Source organism: Aythya fuligula, chromosome 10 (genome assembly GCF_009819795.1).
Source record: "Aythya fuligula isolate bAytFul2 chromosome 10, bAytFul2.pri, whole genome shotgun sequence".
NCBI lineage: Eukaryota > Metazoa > Chordata > Aves > Anseriformes > Anatidae > Aythya > Aythya fuligula.
Genome location: NC_045568.1, coordinates 5,443,348 through 5,464,531, shown reverse-complemented (window position 1 = coordinate 5,464,531; position 21,184 = coordinate 5,443,348). Strand labels below are relative to the sequence as shown.

General features: G+C 35.6%; 1 protein-coding gene across 1 annotated transcript in view; it reads left to right on the top strand.

The window, feature by feature from the left end:
- SLC6A11 (solute carrier family 6 member 11) overlaps positions 1 to 21,184 on the top strand; it is a 97,033-nt gene that overhangs the window by 20,724 nt on the left and 55,125 nt on the right. The window contains exon 6 of the mRNA XM_032194089.1: positions 1,438 to 1,570. Within this exon, the coding sequence (XP_032049980.1) occupies positions 1,438 to 1,570 (133 nt within the window). The remainder of the gene's footprint in view (positions 1 to 1,437; positions 1,571 to 21,184) is intronic.

Genomic DNA, 21,184 nt, shown 5'->3' with positions numbered 1-21,184 from the left:
ACTCTGTCATCTTCGACCACTGAATATATCAGCCTCACTTCTTGAATTCAGGGGAGAATCATGTGTTTTTAATTTTTTGTTTTTGATTTTTTGATTAATTTGTTTTTTGATTAATTTATGTTGAGTAATAAAAGAATAAGGGCAGTTATAAGGGTGTCCATAGTCAGGCTGAACTCAGTTTTGTGAGAAGAATTTCAAGTTCTGAATGCCTCCAGCTTTCAAAATCTGCTGCTGCTGCTGTTTCTGCCAGTGTCAGCAGGACAGCTAAGGCCCTGGCACTAAGGAGAGCTGTGTTGTGCCTGCTGAGGAAATCACTGCTACCCTCTGAGCAAGACTTTTTCTCTTCATTGATTGTATTCTTTGGCTGCATTATATCTTATAGTTTAATTGTATGTTCTGGACTTGTTGCTGCTTTCTTTCTAAGAGAAACATTAAACCTTTGTTCTGCATGAACAGAGAAAAGACAAAGTGATTTAAAGTACTTTTGTATATTTAAATACTCATTACAGTGCTAACAGTTCAGGTTGATTGGCACCATGTGTCTTTCTTAAATGGGAGCAGCAGGTCTAATTGTTTAGAGGTCATTAATTTGCCATTTACTTTCTATGCCGCTCTTTTCAAAAGAATCCAGCCAAGGTTTTTGGATGGGTATGGTAGGTGTCTCTGCTATTTGAGACTTCTCACAGAGAATTCAGAAAAAACAGCATTTACTTTCTGTAGACAGCTTCCAGAAAACGGTTGCTTTAAAATTTCTCAAGTCTTTGCTGAGAATTGTGTTTGTAATACATACTTGCTTTTTAGTGTGTGAGTGTGTGAAACATTGTAGCCATGAGATAGATAGATGTTAACAACAACTTAATAAATAAATGTTATTAAGCCATTAGAGAAGAACAGCATAATGGTTCAAGTGACCAGCTGCTGGAATGGATTACATCGAGAACTGGTTGTGGATTATGGTGTTAGTTTAATTCATAAAAATAAATGTTGCAAGGTAAAAGTAAAGGTATATTTAAAATATTTATTACTCAAATATTTATTACTGGAAAACCAGTAAAACTGAAAAAAACATTTACTCTTGAAGTGTTTTGTTTTGGGTTTATGTATAACTGTTGTTGATTCAGAGCACTTAGTTTTATTTTTTTATTTTTGTCTCTGACTTTCGCTTTGTACAAAAGCTTTCCATGCTGAATCTATCTTTAAATCTTGTTGATTTTTGTCACTGACCTGGGAAAATCCACCAGTTGTTTATTTTTAACCTGATGTAAAACCCACTGAAAATATTCCAATGCTTCTGTGTCTTTTCTCTTAGCATGATGCATACTCAGTAGTTGGTAACCAGAAGTCTCCTTCATTGAAGACTTGCTTTTAGCTCAGTGTTTTATATGTAGTACTATTTTGCTCCATTATTATCCTTTCTTTTTTTTCCCCCTTTGGTAGACGCAGAGTGCTAGCTATATCTGATGGGATTGAACATATTGGGAATCTTCGTTGGGAACTTGCCCTGTGCCTCCTCGCTGCCTGGACTATCTGCTATTTTTGCATTTGGAAAGGAACAAAGTCAACTGGAAAGGTAGGGTTAAAATTCTGTACATTAGCTGAATTATGACTACTGCTCTAAACCTGTGTTGTCATTTACATATTTTTAAATCATAATTGTAGGATTTTTAAATGCATATTGCATTGCTGTAAGTATCTGTACTTGGGAGTATATAGAGTGCAATACTAAGTACCTAAGAATCAGTCCTACTTTTTACTGTTTTGTTCCTCTTGGTTTTAATGGTTTTCATTTTCACTAAGTTTGTTACATGAGTCTGTTTGTTGTTGATGATGATGATGATGATGTTTTAGTAGTTGTATTGTTATTAACTTAGCAGACTGCTCTAGAGGTCATTCCTTGAATTACGGAATCAAGAATGTGTTGTGTTGATTTCTGTGCACAAAGTATAAAATTTTGAATTTGGCCCTAAACTCAAAGGAGCTGAAACTCTCAGTGATGCAAGCAAATTACACAGATAAACTGAGAGCATTCAGAAACATAAGGAAGCTACAATAATGCAGATGTAAACAAATTCAAATGAATCACCAAAAGCAGAAATAAGAGAAAATAACAAAAACAAAACACACATATGAAGATAGCCATATTAGGAAAAAATAATAAATAAAAATCCAGTATTCTTGTAAGTTGTTGAGTGAATGAATACTGGATACCTAACAGAATGATGCTACTTCACAGCCTAAGGAATTTATGGGACTTCTGTCTGTATTTACCAGCTCTGTCAGTCAATCTGGTAGTGCATTTTTCATCTAAGTATTTACACACATGGATTTATGCAGCCCTATTTTTATCAAGTCACTGCTTGAAAGATGCTGAGAGAGTCTGTCTAGAGATACGTACAAGAACAAATAGTTTAGATCAAAGAGGAAAAAAATGAAAAAACTGAAGACAAAAATATAGAGAAGCAAAGGTGAGATAAGGGAATGACAAGATAAATGTCTGTATATCTTTGAAGTATGCACTCAAGGGAGGTACAAAAGTGGTGTAGAGCTACAACTGATGGCAAAGAAATGAAGCTGAGCAAATTATTTTTTTCAATCAGAACGAATGTCTGAAGCTGGAGATCTATTCTACCATCGAATAATCTTGTTCCAAGGGTGGAGGAAAAACATGTATTGCGAATGCACATGTGCATGAATGCAAGTTTGTGCAAAACTGCATAGAATACTTAAGAAAAACAGCATTGGCAGAAGTAATTTGCTAAGGAAGAGTCTCTATTGATCTCAGTGGGGACATATTTTTATGTTTCTGTGATTTACATTCAGATTTTTATAATTCTCCGTATGCATGTTAATGAGATTTCTTCAGTTTATACCACTTCCTCAGAAACAGGTCTCTCATTTGAAAGTGCTTAAAGTGTATCTGACGTTTTCCTGATAGCTTAACTAAATTCACAGCTTACTAGAACATATTTATTTTATTCCAGTTTCATTTTGATAATTGCCTTTCTGATGAGTTTAGGCAAAGCATCCTGAGGTAGAGAAGTACATGTATCTTGCCCACTTTGAATGGGATGATAAGCTGTTCAGATACACAGAAATAACTAGCAGTCTTCCAAAAGAAATGCAAAGAAAATGAAATCAGTGCTCAGTGCTCAGCTGCATTGGTCTCAGGGAGTCCTGTAAGAAGTAGGCTTATCACATATTTATACTACTTAGATTGGTTTACCATGAGCAGCATTTCTGTCTCCAAAATCATAAGTAAGTCAACTTATTGGTAGATTCCTGTGTTCCTCACACTAACGAAGACCACACTGTGCTCTTCAGCAATCTGCCTATGCAGAGGATCTGTTGCTTCCTGAGGAAAGTGTAGTAAGGTTCTTTTGTAGCCCATGTTGTTCCTTTCTTTTTCCATTCCTGCTCCTGTAATTAGTTATGAGAGCCTTTTACCAGATTAATGTGTGATATTGCAACTAATTGCAGTGATACTTTTTATTATTTTTATTTTTTTTCCTGACTTAGATTCCTTTTTCAGATTTGTTTCAGAATTTTAATGTTCTTGCCTCTTATTACAGCCAATGTCACTGGAAACTGTGCCATCTCATTGCCTCTTGAGACCATCTAAGCACAGAGATAGCAGTCAAATGTGGATGCTACAAAAGATTAAAATGCTCAGAAAGAGAGATGGCAAAGCAGTCTTCTGGGCTAGAGTTTCTATTTCTGATATAATGGTGTTTTAAAAATTCATATTTAAGCTCATCTAAACATAGTCTTTCACACTAGTTTGAATTTATTATGTGCTTATTTTTAGGAAACATTTAAGGTTTGCTTCTAGATTTTTGTTATAATATTAAAAGTTGTTTTTTTTTTTTTTTTTTAGGCTAGGCTGCTAAATTTGCTATAGACTTGAGTTTGATTGAATAATTTGACTGAAATAAAACTTAAAATATATTTTTTGACTTAGTTTTATTACTTTTGGAAATGTTTTCAGAGAAACAAAATAGCTAGAGAGAAAGAGGATAGGGGAAAAAGAAACAGAAAATGGAAGAGGAGAGAGAGAAAGATAGAGATGTACTGTCTTCATCTAACTGTGTTCTGTGAAATATTCAAGAGGTTTGTTTACTCCTTCCCCTTTTTACTCTGCATCCTAATGCATGGTGGGGACATAAAATCCAAGCATTAAAAGCTGTCATTAAATAAAACCATCATTGTCCAACTAGCACTAACATAGAATTCATCTCCTCAGATTATGAATATTTAACATTTTAAGATATACTAAAATGTATTTTATATATTATATTTATATACTAAAAGTATTAAATCCAACATAAAGCTTAACTTCAAATGAAGTGCTTGTAACACTGTTGATGAGGTGTTTCAGCCTTTTACCTTTACAGTTCTTCAAACTCATCCCTTTTGCATAATGTATATACGTATATAAAAACTAAGTCTTCCTAATTTTTGATCTTCATAAAACTTTCAGGAAATCTTCATGTAGCAATGAAGAGGAAACCAGTTCTTTTTTGGATCTTGACTATCCATTTGTTAATTTAACTAAATGTTATTGTGCTTTAAACTTTGAGAAAGGGACATCAGAAATTCCTAATCTATTCTTTCTGTAATCCTTGCTGAGGGAAGTAATCCTAATTTTTTTATTTTTTAATTTTTTTTTTTTAATGGAAGAACAATAATTTTATCAGATGGTGATCATTCCTTTGAGCTCATAGTGACTTCTAATTTGTAGCAAGCTCTGCACAATTTCTTTTGAAGTCAGGAGACTGGTAGACTAAGTCATATAAATGTACTCTCTTATTTGCCTATTCATTTTCTGTTCAAGAATTTTGCTTACTTTTTGAATGCATCAGCCTATCCCTGTTTGGAGCTGACACTGTTTTGGAACCCCTTCGGGTACACAGATTTATAGTATTACAATATTGTACAGATTGGAAAGAACCTTGGAAAGCCTTTTGTCCAACCTCTTGGTCAAAGCAGGGTCAAAACTGAATTCAGACTAGTTTCCTTAGTGCTTTGTCTAGCTGCATCTTAAACATCTCCAAGGCCAGATATTTCACATATCAGGGCAACCTGTTTCAATATTTAATTGTCCTTATGATATGAATCATGTATTAAGTACTACTTTCCTACATGCAGTGTTCATTCCAATCCTTGTTACTGAATTATATATTTCTTTGCTTAGCTTGTTATATTTCTATCATCCCCTCCTGATTTAAAATACATTTTTTATCATTTGTGTTACTAATGGACTTGAGTGATAGCAGTTTTTCTTGCATAGAGAATAACTTGAAAAGATTTCTACACTATCCAAAAACCTATCTTGTTTTCATGAGTCTTTCTTTCCTAGTCAGCATTACTAGCCTATTCATGAATGGGAGTGGCAGCTAATCAGCATACAGTATGTCACACAGCCATGGGACAACTGATCAACCTTGCTCATGTCTTTATATCGTTGAATGATATGCTTCTGTTCTCTGTGCTATATAAAAGAGTGCTACTTCTGCCCACTGATGATGAAAGGTCAAATCAGAAGGGTTAAAATGCAACCTTCAGTCTTACTGTCATTTTCAAGTATTAGAACATTTTACTACACCTGCCACTTCGCATTTTTAAGTATGTTATCTAATGTTTGAAAGCAAACCACAAAAAGAAAAGCTAAACTCAGAGTAAAAAGGAAACAGCCAAACTAGTGAGTAATAGATTTTGATCCAAAGGCTGGCTTAGACAGTGAGTATTCAGTGTGTAGTAAAGGTGATAAGCTGCCCTTGTTCATATTCAACTATATTTATGTTTCTGGGAAAATCATGTCAAGACTCTTTCAGTCTTACAGCAAAAAGTTGTATTTAATGAATGAACAGTGAAAAATCTTCTGAATACTTCGATGGGTCTGCCAAAGGATAATATCACAGATAAACATTGCCAAAAAGACAGTTTTGTTTTGCAAAATATATGTAATGTTACAAGAAAGATTGTAATAAGAATTTTTACCCTGCCATTTTTTTCTTTGCTTTTGACTTGATACTGGTTATTTTTATATAGGGCCTACACAATGAAAACAGCAATAAAATGCATTATTATTATTATAATCAAATTATGGTTTGATTACAAAAAGCAAACAACTGAAAAGCCTATGTTACTTACGAAATAATAAGCTATATTCAGATTTACAATTCACTCCGGTTTGTGCACTGAAATCCTCCATAAATCACACCAATAAGTGTGATTGCTTCCGATAGCATATGGCTAATGTAATTTGTGTGGGCAATACCGACTAAAAAAAAAAAGTGGATAGCTGAAGGAAAATTGCTTATGGTCTGGGATACATCATCTAAAACATTTTATTTAAAAAATAAAATAGTCTACTTTAGGTCAGGTTTTATTGTTTTATCTCAGTCAACTTGCAGTCAGCATTTTCTGATAGGAGGGGTTAGAATGAAAATATTGTTGCATAGCTTCATGAGTTTGGAGTTATTTAGTATTAATCATAGTACTTGTATGACCACTGAGATCAAGACTTGTGTATTTTAGTCTTCCTGAATGAATTCTCATTATTATGATTATTATAAGGAACCTACTTTTGTTCTTCTGCTAGACTCAAACCGCAAAAGAAAATTCTTCTGTATAATTTTGTACTTCACTTCAATTCTTAGTTTGTAAGTGTTAAGAAAGCTTTCTCATAGACCTCCAGGATCATCTGGAAGAAAGATAAATCTCATAAAAGACTGTGTTTTTTTTTGTTTGTTTGTTTGTTTGTTTTTTCCCAAAACTAATTAATGTATCACAGAGGATAATCACTGAATATTATTTTCTCTTTTTCTCTGATTCTAACTTCCGGATTTTTTAATCCCTTCCTATCCTTTGTGTTGAGTTCCCTGAAGTTCAACATCATCCTGATTTTAGAATATGTAGGCTTTATGCTGTTTCTCCTCTTATTATACTTTAAAATTACAACATAAGGGGAGGCTAATGGAAATAGAAGCTGATGCAGAAAGTTAAGGCCCGGATGTTGTCCTGAGTTAGCACAAGGACCTGCAGAAAGGATCAAGTCTTTCATAGCTTTCATAGGTATCAAGTGTCTGCAAAACAATCTAGAGGAGTAGGCATGGAGCTACAAGGCTGAGTGTCCTGGAAAAAGCTGTGGTTGTTCTAAAACAGATTTGCTCATTGTTTTTTGTTTGTTTGTTTGTTTGTTTTTATCATAATCAACTTTTAATGTCTTGTACACCATCTCATCAAGCTTTGACTTGAAAACATGTTAGAAGATATTTTTATGGTTCTGTTTATAACTTTCACTCTTCAGGTACTCCATTAACCATAGCACAGACAGCACGGCTGAAGAGTATGGCTGTGCTCGCACATCTAAGTGCTATGTAAGAATAAGCACTGTTATAGATGCCCTCTCTAAACATGAGTTGTCTAAGATGCTTGATTAAATAGTACTGCAAGTCAAAACCTGAAATAATAGAATAATGATTACACAGCATCTCCTCATGAAATATTTATGTCTTTTGTCTTAATTTATCATTGGATAGCCTCGTATTATGCATTACATCTCTAAAAAGGATACTGTTTGGTTAATAAAATCAGCTGCAATTCATCATTACAAATGATTACACTGCTTTGGAAGCTTTTTTTTGGTGATGAAGTTATCGCATATTAACATAAAAGTAGGAGGCATTCTGCATTTTCTTAATTGTGATTTCCATTATTCATTCAAGTATTTCATCATCTACCATGATATCCTTGGAAAAGTTATAAACACTTGGCAAAGCCAAAAACATTCTTTTCCTAAGGGAATAGCAGTACTGTTTTACTGCTTACCTTTGGTAGGTATATTGGGTTGAATGCATGTAAGCGATGGCATAATTTTTTTTTTTTTTACTCTTAGGCTATTGTTTTCTTTCTGTTTCATGTGTAAGTGCATTGCCTATTAACCTGTGAAGTTCTCCATAGTTGTGGGTTTTTTTCTTTCTTTTTTCTGCTTAATAGTTCTGGTGGAAGCTTGTCTTATTCTAAACAACACGTTAAGCAAACTTGATTGGATTCCATATAAACCCTCAGATATTTCCTGGGTTGAGTGTTTTACCTAAGCTTTACATATAAAGTGTATGAGGGTCTTAAGCTGGACTTCGTGAAATTCATTTTGTAACTGCATGGCACTTGTCCTTCACAATGCTGTGCTGTTCCTTACTCCTTAATTATTTCAACTGATTAGTCTGATTTACTGAGTTGGACACAGTGAAGGACCGTTTCATGGTAAATTGTCAAGGAATTATATGAAAGTCTATTTTATACGTTAAAAGACCAGAGACAGGAGAAAACAGTAATGTGTGGTCAGTTTGCCTGGACTGTCTTGACATAGACCTATTAACAAAAACAGGAAAATGCTTTTGTATGTAGTTTTGATGTTATTGTTAATCTGTGAAAAGTGATGGGCAGGAAGGAATCACTGAAAACTGTAAGATCATTTATAATGAGTGCATAAGATGGCTAATGAATTGTGCTAAAATATAATTAACATCTACATTTCAGTAAGGTTTAACTAAAGATGGAGAGACCTGCCTTTTCACTCTGTAGTGCTTTTGAAGACCACCTGTCACAGGCTGCAGTTCAGATATGCCTGAATAGTTCCATACAAAGTAGACACCTGGGCTTTTGAGAATTCAGTCTAAAAAATCAAGCTCCTCATTATGCATTGCTAGAAAATGTGGAAAAAAAAAAGCTTCAACTGTACTTAAACATTGGTTACTTTTTTTTTTTCTTGTTGAAGGGGGGGGAAAGTTGTGTGAGCAGTTCAAAGCAGAAACCGTAAGCTGTCTGGCTGAGCATAGTGTCATCTCTCACTGCTCAATGCCAAACTTTTCTGCCTTACTTCCTTTTTATAGTTTTGCTCCCTCCTCCTCCTGCATTTGCAGTAAAGACTTTTTTACTTTTTTTTTTTTTTTTTTTTTTCCTCTCCTTTTATGCTAGAAAGCGCCTTGGATTTGGGTTCTTGGATTGATCTTTCTCCATGCTCAGACAGGCTTCAGGCTTCTTCTTGGCTCCTTTGCTTATCTCATATTGTGCAAGCTAGTTTATCATCCCAGAGGGAGAAGTTTTTTGGCTTGCACGCAGGTCTATTCTGGATCTGTAGTAAACTGCAGCGCACTGAGTTTGTGTCTAGCTTTGTTGTCTGAAATAGTTTATCACAGAATTGGCAAGCTGGAATAGTGCTCTTATTTTTGTCTCTGGGTGATCCTCAGTTAAGAGAGGACCCAATCTTACATCTGTTTCATAGCAATGCAACTTCGTTGATGACAGAGTGCCTTCTAAGTTATGGTTGTGCAGAAAGAACTGGTGTATGGAACTTAATCAAGTGAAATAATTGAAAAGTGTACATTTTTCTGTAGGAGACGTGGGCAGAGACACAACTCTGTCAAGCCTAATGCATGAAAGAGAAACGAAACTGAAGGGGGGCTTACAAGTAAGCTGGAGAGGGACTCTTTATCAGGCAGTGCAAGCAATAAGACAAGGGGCGATAGGTTTAAACTGAGAGTAGATTTAGGTTAGACATTAGGAAGAAATTCTTTACCCAGGTAAGGCACTGAAACAGGCTGCCTATAGAAACTGTGGGTGCCGCATCCTTGGAAGTGCCTAAGGCTGGGGCCAGCCTGGATGGTGCTTTGGGCAACCTGGTGTGGTGGGAGGTGTCCCAGCCCATGTCAGGGGGTTGGAACTGGATGGGTTTTAAGGTCTCTTCCAACCCAAGCTATTCTGTGAAGCTGCTATGAATTGTTCTGTGAATTGTTCTATGAATTGTTCTAGAATTAGGATGTTCCTTTCCTGTAAGCTGATTACCAGCAAGACACTCTAAGGAATCTGGCGTGCTCTAAGACCCAAAATTCAGACATGGATTTTTCATACCTTTTACCCATCATTTTTTCCTGCCCTCCCATCAGGAGTTAAGCCTTGCGTGCCAGCAGTTAAGACTCAGTCATTAGTCCCCTAAGAAAATTTATTTCTCAATAGCAGGCTATATAAAGACCTTAATAGACTCAATGAGGCAGAAAGAAAGAGTAAAAGGACAGAAGGAGAAAGATGTATGGAAGGAAAAGAAAAAAAAAAAAAAAAAGAACTGGGGCCCATTGTAGGAGCCCAGGAAAAGGAACTAGGCAGCAATGATTGTATCTCCTGAAGTGTCTTTTGTTTTAGCCTGAAGTAATAGCAAAGAATAGCCCTTCACGGCGAGGCTTTAACACTCTGTCCAAGACTGATCTCTGTATTCAAAGAGGGAAAGTAGAACATTCATGAGATGCATGCAGAGTTCCTGCTATCCGCCTCCTCTGTGTAAGGTTTTAGAACAGCTACTGAGATTTTTTTTTCACTCTCCTGTGCACTGAGCATTTAAGGACACCTCAGTTTTGTTAGTAAAGAAGATTTTTGTGCTTCTCTGAGAATGGTTTTTGCAAACTTCTGTCTGGCAACTGGGAAAAGTATCAAATAGTAAACCTAAGTAAGAATTGCATCTGTCATTTCATCCCTTACCCAGTTGCACCTCAATGGTGGGGGTCCATTTTTATAGGAATCTTTAATTTGTCTGGTCCTGAGCCCTGGTCCACAGCCCAAGCAAGTCAAAAGTGTGTTTCAGGGCACTGAAGGACAACTCAGGGCACATGCACATGTGAGAACTTTGGGGTAGAGAAATCACCTGATTTGTGAAGCTAACATATGGAGAAAAGTGGTGGGGAGAGGGAGAGGACAGCCTTGATATTTTCAGTGGTGATGCAGTGAAATTTGATGAAAAAGTTAAGGTGAAACCAAAAGGCACAGATTAATGCTGAGGCATCTCTATAGGAGAAATTGATTGGCTAAAGGTAACACATGGATCTGCTCTCTCCGTGAAGTTACCAGGCACTTTTAGCTCATAATCAAAAATACATAGATTGAGTCAATTTAAAAAAAAAAAAAAAAAAAAAAAAGAGAGAAAGACTTTAGAAATGCTGTAGTTTGGTCATTTGTCCATTGTTTGACTGTTCCTTACATGACTTCTTTGTATTTCTCTATTTACAGAGGAAACCTGCCCCACATAAGTTCTCTTATCCCTTACCAAAAGAAATCAGCAAACAATACATACATAAGTCAAACAGGAGCTAAACTATAAGTTGTTCTGTGTACTTCAGTCACTGTTGATATGACTGTAAGGGCTAAAACTTAGTTCTTTCAGATGCATGACACTGCTTATATCTGTGCTTTTGAACTGTTCATTTTATGAAACTGTTTTACAAAGGTAGCTGTACGGTCAACTCTGCCCTAACGTCCTTATGTGCATACAGAAATCCCGATGCTGGAATCCCTTTTGTTGAATCTTGACTTCCATATTTGAAATATTACTTGCATCTTTTCTTCACAAGAACATTCAAGAATAACTCCTTGGTCTTGCAACAAAATAGGGAAGCATGAGAGCTGGTGTACACTTATAGCACCGTCTGTCTTAGTGATGCATCAGTTTTGTATTTCTTCAGCTGAAGTAGAATAGATATGATGCCCTATTCTCATGCAGATGTTTTGTCCTCAGCTAGCAGTGGTCTGTATAGCTTTAAGATTGTCCTATTCCTAGTAAATTACAAAGCAGTTTGTAGATACCCATCTCCATGGCACTACATGTAAAGGTTAGTATTATATAAAATTCCTGTCAGCAGGAAGGCAGTCTCTAGTTTCTGTAGCTAGTACAGGTCAGATTTTCAGCTTTATCTACAATGTAAAGATGTCTTTGTAGTAGAAGTCTTGTTTACAAGGCAGCTCTTGAGAGATTTACAACTTGAATTCTGTATACCACCTCAGTCTCAACTAACATGGATTGAATCCAAACTCCTTCTTAAGAATGGGAAAGCTTGATGAAATAAAATGCTACACGAGCAACAAAGGCAGCTTCAGGCAGCTGCTGGTTGCTACTGAAACACATCCCAGAGAAATGAGTTGGCTGAAATGCACCTGCTATTCATTTTAATCTTTTTTTTTTTTTTTTACAAAAAAAAAAAAAAAAGAAAGAGGAAAAAAAAAAAAACCACATATCATTCTACTTGATTGTGTCATATGTCGAAAGCATACGGCACTGCTATAGCAGTCTGACATAAAGAATTAACTAGTAAATTTTTTTTGACTTATTTCCTGCAGTTAGAAAATGTGTTTGGTGCTATCTGATAGCTGATAGCAGTTCAGTTTTTTTATTTTTTTTTTTTTGCAACTCGGTCTGTATGCTGTTTGTTCCTGGAGTGCCTTATTGAGGTTGGAACCACATTGTGCCACGTTTCAGATGAGCACTGTGAAATGCCTCTGTTCCCTGGAGACCTTGCATTTACCTCACCTAACGGTCAGTCAGAGGTCTCTGCTGAACTGAAGGCATAAAGGGAGAACAGAGAGATCAAACCATTTGCCTAAGATAGAAAAATAAATTGGTAGCAGAAACATAATCTTAAGTCTAAGCCAATGTCTTCATTGTGTGACTCCTCTCATTTTCCTGTGTGTCAGATCAGCTATTAGAATGTGAAGCTCAGCAGAATTAAAATGCAGCATACTGCGTCAGACCAGTGCTCCACAAGTGGGCCTCGAGGTGATTTAAGGGCTAGATTTAGAGTCTGCAGTAGTAGGGAAGTTACGGTGTAGTAAGCCTCGAGGTACAATATTATAAATGTGACTAACAGCATTGTAATAAAAGTAGTAGTCCTAGGGAGTGGAAACGTGGAGAATTGCAGTTCTGGAGGATAAGAATACTTGTTTAAGTGGCAAAGCTATTTATTATATAGCTGTTACAGTTATACTTAATACACACATAGGATTGCAAATATTTTAGGGTGAATACGTTTCTCAGCAGTCACCATGGTGATAAGGACCAGTATTCCTCAGTGGATGATATGAAATTGTCTGTTATCCTGTGGCTAGACAAACACACGATGAACACAGTATTATCCTGAACTTCCCAATACAAAACTATTTTGTAATTACAAAAATTATGAAAAGAAATAAGAGAGATGAATGCTATGTATTTTTGCCTGCTTTTTTTTTTCTTCTCACTTTTACCAGTATTTACTGCACAGTAAATGCATAATGCAGTAGTACTTTCAGAAAGCACTGTGCAGAATTGACTGATAAATCATTTAGAGATGGCCACTAGCAAAACTACTTGAGTGTTTGAAGGATTGACTAGATTATAAAAAAAAAAAAAAAAAAGGCTCGTGTGACTAGCTTTGGTGCAACGTTTCAGAGAATTTTCAAATTCCAATAGTATAATTTCAAATTTCTAATATTTGCAATTATTTACAGATTTTTAAGGTAGTCATACATTTATTTGATGGCTCCTCAGATGATGGCTACAGTGCCTGATTCTCTTAGCTACTTCCAAGTTGAGACCTTTGTGCAGGTAGTATGCTCAGATTAAAATATTTGTCTTTACTAAAATTTTGTCTTTACTGGCATCGTCTACTTTTTATGTCAAGCTGAAGCAGGACAAGTTCTAGAGAGGAAACCTCACCTATTAATCCTTTTTGTAGCCCTGGATGGCATTATATCCACTTGTCAGATTGTATGCAGTCTTCTTTTTTCCTTAGTAGTTCTTTGTATTTTATTTATTTTTCCCCAGTGCAAGCTGTTACAAATTTTTGTGGGACAAGAAAATCATCTCCTGTCCTGTTCTGACCTTTGCAACTTTATCTGCTTCACAGGTTAAACATTTTCAGAACGTGTCAGAACTTACTGACTAGAGACTTCAGTGAGAACTGGACAGGCATGTCTAAAATAGCTGAGAAATCAAATCCACCTAGTGCATTATGAGTCCCTCATTTCTGTCTGTCTAAACTTGGTAACAAAACTGGTAATTCAGATGCAAGTAAGGGATAACTCTGACCCCCTGTAAATTCTTTTAATAGGAATGGAATTGCCTTATATCAGGTATTGTCAGAAACCAAGCTCATATTAAAAGCTATTTAAGCAAAATTCAGGTTTCTGTATTTGTAACTAATATACAATAATTAATAGGGCTGGTGTATAAGGGCAGACTGGATGACATTCAGAAGTCTGAAAATCCTGGAAGGTTCTGAAAAGGAACAGCTTTGATTTATAAAAGCTTGAACTTTTTGAAGACCTTTACAAAATGAAAAATAAAAACAACCCTCAGTTGATTAATTAGTCCTAATTTATATTTAAAATTCTTCCTGATTGATTTTTAAAGTTGACTTTTACTTGATTAAATAGCAGTCTTTGATTTTGAGATATTTGTGGCTCTGCAAATTCCCTACTTGATGGGAGCTGTACATAAACACTTTTGCTTGCAGTAATGAGTTTAGTGAAGATACTTCAAGTTTGCTTTCTCAATAGCAGTCTTCCTCTCCCTGCACACCACTGTCAAGCAGGTCTTCCATTTTGTGCACTAGATTGTTAGCAAAACTAATATACAAATATTCTTCTACATGTTCACAGTCACAGTAAACTGGTACTTCATTTGCTATTCAAGTTTTATGATCTCCCATTTGTGATTGAGATAAAATACTCCTTAAATAAAATAAGATAAAAGACAGGATACTTGCACTGACATCTATGAGACCATATCTGTGACAATTTGTTTGGTTTCTAACCAGTCTAACAAATGAATGCTTTGGGGTAGCAATATCTGTTAAAATAAAAAACAAAGTAAAAAATAAATAAAAAAAAATATTTGCACTAGACAATATTAAAAATAGAAATAAATATAAGGTCTGTATGCCCCCTCAAAGTGACTGACAAGCTTAAAGAGCAATTTCAGAAGAAATAAGACCTATCTTGATTTCATAGATCCTGGCAATCTGGAGAAGAAGAAAAAGAGAAAAAGAAAAACAGCTGTGTTCATTAATTGGGAAATAATTTGAAGTAACATATTTAGAAAACTTGGTGCTGCTTAAGGAATATTTATGGAGAGAAACAGCTCATCATCTAAGTGAATTGTTCACTTCAGTGGGAATGTGAGCTGCTGCAGTCCATTGTTATTTTCTGTCTTTGGTACTTTTTCATTGTTTTCCAGTGTTCGCTGAAATCCTGGATTGGCCTGGTAGAGGCTCACAGAGCACGAGGGTCGCACTTAGTCAAAACTTTCAGCACCCTATTGCCCTTTTGGAATTTCTGAGTAGGATTATTTATTTTTTGGGGGGCACAGAATATATTGTTGAAATGGAATTTGGGAAGTGCTGGAACGTTCATAAAGTCAGACCCAATTTAAAGAGTAATTTATGCTGAAAAGAAATAGGAAAAAAAAATCACCTTTTTTTGACTTTCAAATGATGCTTAAGAATAATAACTTTGGCTTGTTAAGTGCTTTTTTTTTTTTTCAATCAAGAGGAATCTTTTACCTATTCAGTAAAAAGGATAGTAAAACAAAATGCAAAGCAGAATGGTATAGATTATTATTTTTTTTTTGTCTCAATATTTGGAGTTCTCATTTAATTGTAAAGAAAACTGTTTCAGCTTGACTCTGAAACATTTATATATTCATTGCCTTCAGCACCACCTGTCTATAAACAAGGACTTGCACAGCTTTGCTGGATAGGGATTTTTTTAGTGTCCCAGCCATTAAACTTACTGTGATGTGGCATCAGAAGTATATACCCCTTGCTGGTGTTACTGTGTCATGATGAATCTTATGCTTCCTGTAATCACTGTGCATTTATCAAAGTTCTTTGGTACCTTTATGAAGCATCCCTTCTTGCACCCTGTTTTCTAGTGCACCATGGGTACCTATTGAGTTTTTCCTCTTTGAAACTTTTCTCAGTTCTCAAATCCAGTTAAATTTTCTTATGTGTTGTTTTTTTGAACTTCTTTTTACTCTTAGTGAAACTGTCTCCACTCACACATGATTCATTGGTAGCTTAGAAGAAATTCTGCATTTTGTAAGCAAACATCTTGCAAAGCAAACAAGGATGGTTCACAAGATTATTCTTGAGCAAATTTCCCTCTGTGGATCAACAAACAAGACACAGCAGATGATGCTGAATAAATCTACAAAACACATAGAGAAAAGAGAAATCAGCTGTTTTGCTGCTTCCATCTCCTTCCCCATCGCCAATCATACACCTTACAAATCCACGCATATGACATTTTGTTGGGTTTTTGGTTTAGTTTCTTTTCTGCATACGAAATTTTAGCTTAAAAACGTAGGCAGATCTACAAAATATATTTTCTCCCTTTTGACATACTGTTACAAAAACTTGTGAATCAGCTGTCATTCTTTTATACCACTTTTCTTGTAAATCCAATTAATGTTGAAAATACCTCTTTTCAGTTGTGATTTGTGTATCCATAGATGCTATACTGTCATATCAGCAAAAGGCTTTTTTTCAAATGTGGTATGGGAAAATTCAGAGTATACTATGGTGATTGTAAAAAGAAAATCTTGTGGTGTTATCATTTGCTTTTAATATCTAAGAAGTTAATATTTGCAAAACTGAAAAATTACTAGTGGAGCAGGATGGCTGGGTTAACTGTGGCATATAGGCATTTTTTTTAATGTTGATGAAATTCATGCCCACGTAGGTAGACTTGGGCCTTTTCACAAAGGTGCTAGAATTGCCAGACAGTGATAATTATTTTTCTATATTTTTACTGATATGTCATTCTGCATCATCATTGTGAAGCAGGATTAAAATTTTTCTTCTTTCTGTCATTACTCAGGCAGTGAAATTTTGGTTCTCAAATTGTTTCTCTTCACATGGGTATACTCTGTAGTGTGGGTATAATTTTGTCTTCTATTTTTCCTTTTTAGACAATCTTTGTATGTCACTGATATCTGAAGACTGCTCAGCAGTCTTCTCTTGACAAAGTTGGTGGTGTCAGTCTAGTTCTCAGTGTTCAATAAATAAGCTAAACAACTATCCAATAGGTCAAAAACTCTAGACAAAAGTAAAGGATGGGCAGGGCATGGTGTCAGGTCTTATTTTCAATATATTCTGAGTTTAGGCAAATTGCCAGCAATTCTTATGTCGTGTTTATCTTCTAATGGAAAAATAGGGGAATTCAAAGGAAGAGGATTAGCAAGACAGTAAGTTTCTGAAGCATCAAGTAAAATTAAACACTTCTATTCCATTTATAAAATGAATTTATGATGAGGTCTGATCAATACCAGGATATTTATTTAACATCCTGTCACTGAGAGACTCTTTATTAGGGAATGCAGTGATAGTACAAGAGGTAAGAGTTTTAACCAGGGGAAAAAAAAAAAAAAAAAAAAAAAAAGGTAGATTTACATTAGATAAAAGGGAGAAATTCTTCACTAGAAGGGTGGTGAGGCCCTGGCCCAGGCTGCCCAGAGGAGCTGTGGCTGTCCCATCCCTGGCAGCGCCAAAGGCCGGGCTAGATGGGGCTGGGGGCAGCCTGGGCTGGTGGTGGTGGGGGTCCTTGCCCATGACAGGGGGTTGGGACTGGTTGGGCTTTGAGGTCCCTCCCAACCCAAGATTTTCTATGATTCTATGAAAACAAATAGATTCCCGTGTTTGTGTGAAAATCAGATAAAAGCGCTCATGTCCAAACCAGAAATGAATGAGCTCCATGTATCACTGTTTAATGCTGACATTAATACCCGATATTGCTTTGTTTATTTTTCCAGCTAGCCTATTGCTGTGGCCAAGGCTGTGTAAGACTTGTAACCATTTGAATGTTGAGTTTCATTGGTATCTCACAGATGTGCTGTTATTTTCTTATGTTGTCAGGACAGTGATGAAACTTCCTTAACGTCCAAAAGTTATATTTTGTTCTTGGAATTCTGGTTCAGTTATGGTTTTACTACGAGCCAAACAAAGGATTAAAGTCCACCGCCTCATGTTTTTCACTTATGCTAAGAAGCTGCTGTGATGTAGTGTGTGAATACCTGGCAGACATGTTCTGTAGTAGCTGTAGCCTGAGAAACCTGTTCTTAGGCTTCTAGAGTTGTGGGGCTCAGTAAATTGTATGCAGGGCATCTTCCTTATTCATTCAGAAAAGCACCTTTTCATTGAGGACAAGAAGTTCAACAGTCCCAGTAGCCAAATTTGTATCCACGCGTCTGGTTTATGCTTCTAAAGATGTTTAGGTATGAAAAGATGCAAACTGATAGCTAGTTCATTTCTCAATACCCTCATGGTGCCTTATTCATGAAACCATTGCATAGATACATACCTATCGTTATAACTAAACTTAAATTGCATGTCAGTCTCTTCAGGTTTTACTACTTGAAGTGCTGGTACTTTGGTAGTGCAAGTTCATGGCAGTCAGGAGTACCACAATGCTTTTGAATGTTTACTTTCAGGTTCCTTGGTCCTAATGCACTTTTAGCTAAGCACCTAAGTCTGTTTATGAGCTGTTAGATGTCCTAGCAGGTGCCTCTCTACATAGCTATATATCTAAGTATGTTTGTGGATTTGCCCTTCCATTATATTCTAACAGAACTTGGTAGAAAAACCACCATCCCAGAAATTTTTATTTTGTTTCCAACTGCTTTAATGCTGGCATTGCTCTGATGAGTTTAAAAAAAGCATTTTGAGCATTGGAATGCAAATTAACATACCAAGCAATTAAAGTCAATTAAAACAGGATGCAGTGTAATTAGAAACAGTTGTGTTCACATTTTATATTCAGAGAGGTTTGATGTGCTGAAAGAAAAGAAAATAATTTCAGAAACTTTTAATGCCTACAGATGTGATGATGATAATAATGGCATATGATTTCTAAAATGCCTCATCCTCCCTCACCTTATGAGCTCTTGAGAAGCATGATAAAATTAGTGCAGTGACAACTGATACGCTGGACACAATGGAATTAAATGGCTTAACACACAGGGAGACTCAAACACCACCTACAAGTGATGGCCTTCTCTCCCCTTTCTGAGCACAATATGTATGCCCGCTGCAGTCCCAGAGAAACTAATACCCTTGTGAGCTCTATGAGCATTAACACCAACAATGTCTGTTGGCTCAGTAACGGTGTATTTTTTTTGTGCTTTTTTTTGGTATCTCTTTTTTTTTTTTTTTTTTTTTTTTTTTATCTCTTTCATTGTTTTGGATATCTGTATTAGCATTTATTGCCAGAAATACTGAGGCAGTCTTGCTCCCTATCATCTTCCTAGATGGTAACCAGAAAGGAAGGAGAGTCTTCATTCTTCTGAAGCTGACGGACACCTATTCTTATAATAAAAGGTGTTAGATGTTGTGTTTCTAGTACTTGCAATAATGTTAATAGGTATGGAAGGCATTCTGAAAAGAAAGCAGGAAACTGAAGTGTAGCTCTGCAAGCCTGGATGGTTGCTGTGGGATTGTGGACTGTTCAAGGGTAGCTTTACCTGATGTTTCATAGAGATAAGCAGTTTTAGCTCTTCTTCATTGATGTGAGTGAGAAAATACATCCAAAGGCACTTGGGAAGAAATCTGTTTTTACAAAACTGCAATCTGTTTACTAATGTAAAATGTTTCAAGGCAGTGGCAGGATGCTCAAGAGATAGTAGGCTGCAAACTAGTATAGTTAATGAAGCATGATGCAATGAAATGTTACTTTTTAAACTAATAGGCATTCAGGTGCAATACCTTCTGTGTCATTGAATGGATATCTCTACTGACTATTCCCATTATAAACAACTATTGATTTAAATGAGGAAGAAAAATAGCTGTCAAAGAATTAAATATAAAAACATGAAAATTCATTTCTAGCTATGCTGTCCTCTCCACCCAATACAAGACTCAGATCGGAATCATGTCCATTCTGTATTTCTTTTTTACTTCTTAGTAACTCATTATCTGTTTTTATTTGGAACCTCACTGTAGAGATACAACCTCTCTTTGAGACAAGTTCTATTTGTTCTCAGTTAGGTTTGCTTTTCCACTAACAGTCAGTGATAATAGATGGAAACACTAGGATAAAACTGTCTATTTTGCACTGTATTGACCTATGAATTAATCAATTCAGGATTTTGCAACCAATAAGATTATATTGGTTGGCTCAATTTCCTGGGAAAATAATGATTTGTATTTTCAAAATGCTTAAGGTACTTGAAAGGTATGTAGGTACTTAGTTCCTATTCAGGTCAGGAAGAATAAGGTGTTGAATTATAACTTGGGCAGCTAGACACATTCGAAGCTCTGCTGTGTGATTTTAACTTCCCCTTCTTTATTTTGTATTTGGAATTATGTGCACAGCACTGTCTGAAAATCAAATTTCAGTTAATTTGTCAATGAAAATGTGTTTTTCTTATTATGGGTATGTTCTCTGATGTATATTTTTCATTTAAATAGGCATGAGCCAGTTAATGAACTTCTTTAGTTTAAAATGCCTGTATTTGAGAGCTATGCAAGTTATATTTTTTTACTGTGTTTTCCCCCACATTCTTACATAATTTTGACTTGTGCAAGGCAGAGATATGTAAGAGCATCACTCATTTTAGGATGTTTTCTATCTAGTTTGCACAGGTAGAAGTAGTTACAAAGGCTAATGGAAAATTAAGTTTAAGGTACAATACTATTAAAAGGGAATATTTGTAGTGACATGGAACCTATTAGCTAAACCATTTTCAATTTTGAATAGTTATATATGGCTCTCAGGTATGTGACAATAGGAGAAATTCTGCTATTTTTTTTTCTTTAGAAAATAGAACTTGCAGGTTTCCAGAAACATTCAGTTGCTCTCCATGTACAAAGTATAATAATTTTTGAAATAATCTCATTCGTGAAAATAGAAATTGCTGGGTTTGAGCACTTAAGAAATCCTGCCTTAAGGTGCTTTGTATGATAAAGGTAATATAGCAAATTGCCAGGGGATATACATAGTATTTAACCTTTAGGCTTGATTAAATACTTTTTACTCAAGCATGCACATGCAGACAAAGTAGTTTTATGAGATGCCAGCTTAGTAATTACTAGGTGACTGAGAGTGCACTGCAGATACTGCTATGCAATACGTATAAGATTATGCAATGAATTATCTGTTATGATAATCAGTTTTCTTGTATCAGTGTTTGGAATAGTACATGGTATAGTACATATGTACACTATATGCATGTAGTATAGTGGCTAGTTGCCTGTCACAAACCAAGAGTAAATAATATACTTAGAGAACTTCGCAGTGTCTCTATAAAAAAGTGTTGACCTTTCCTTACAAGAAGGTAATATGGCTGGAGGACAAAATTGACCTGTATGAAAACAAGGGCGTCAAAAGC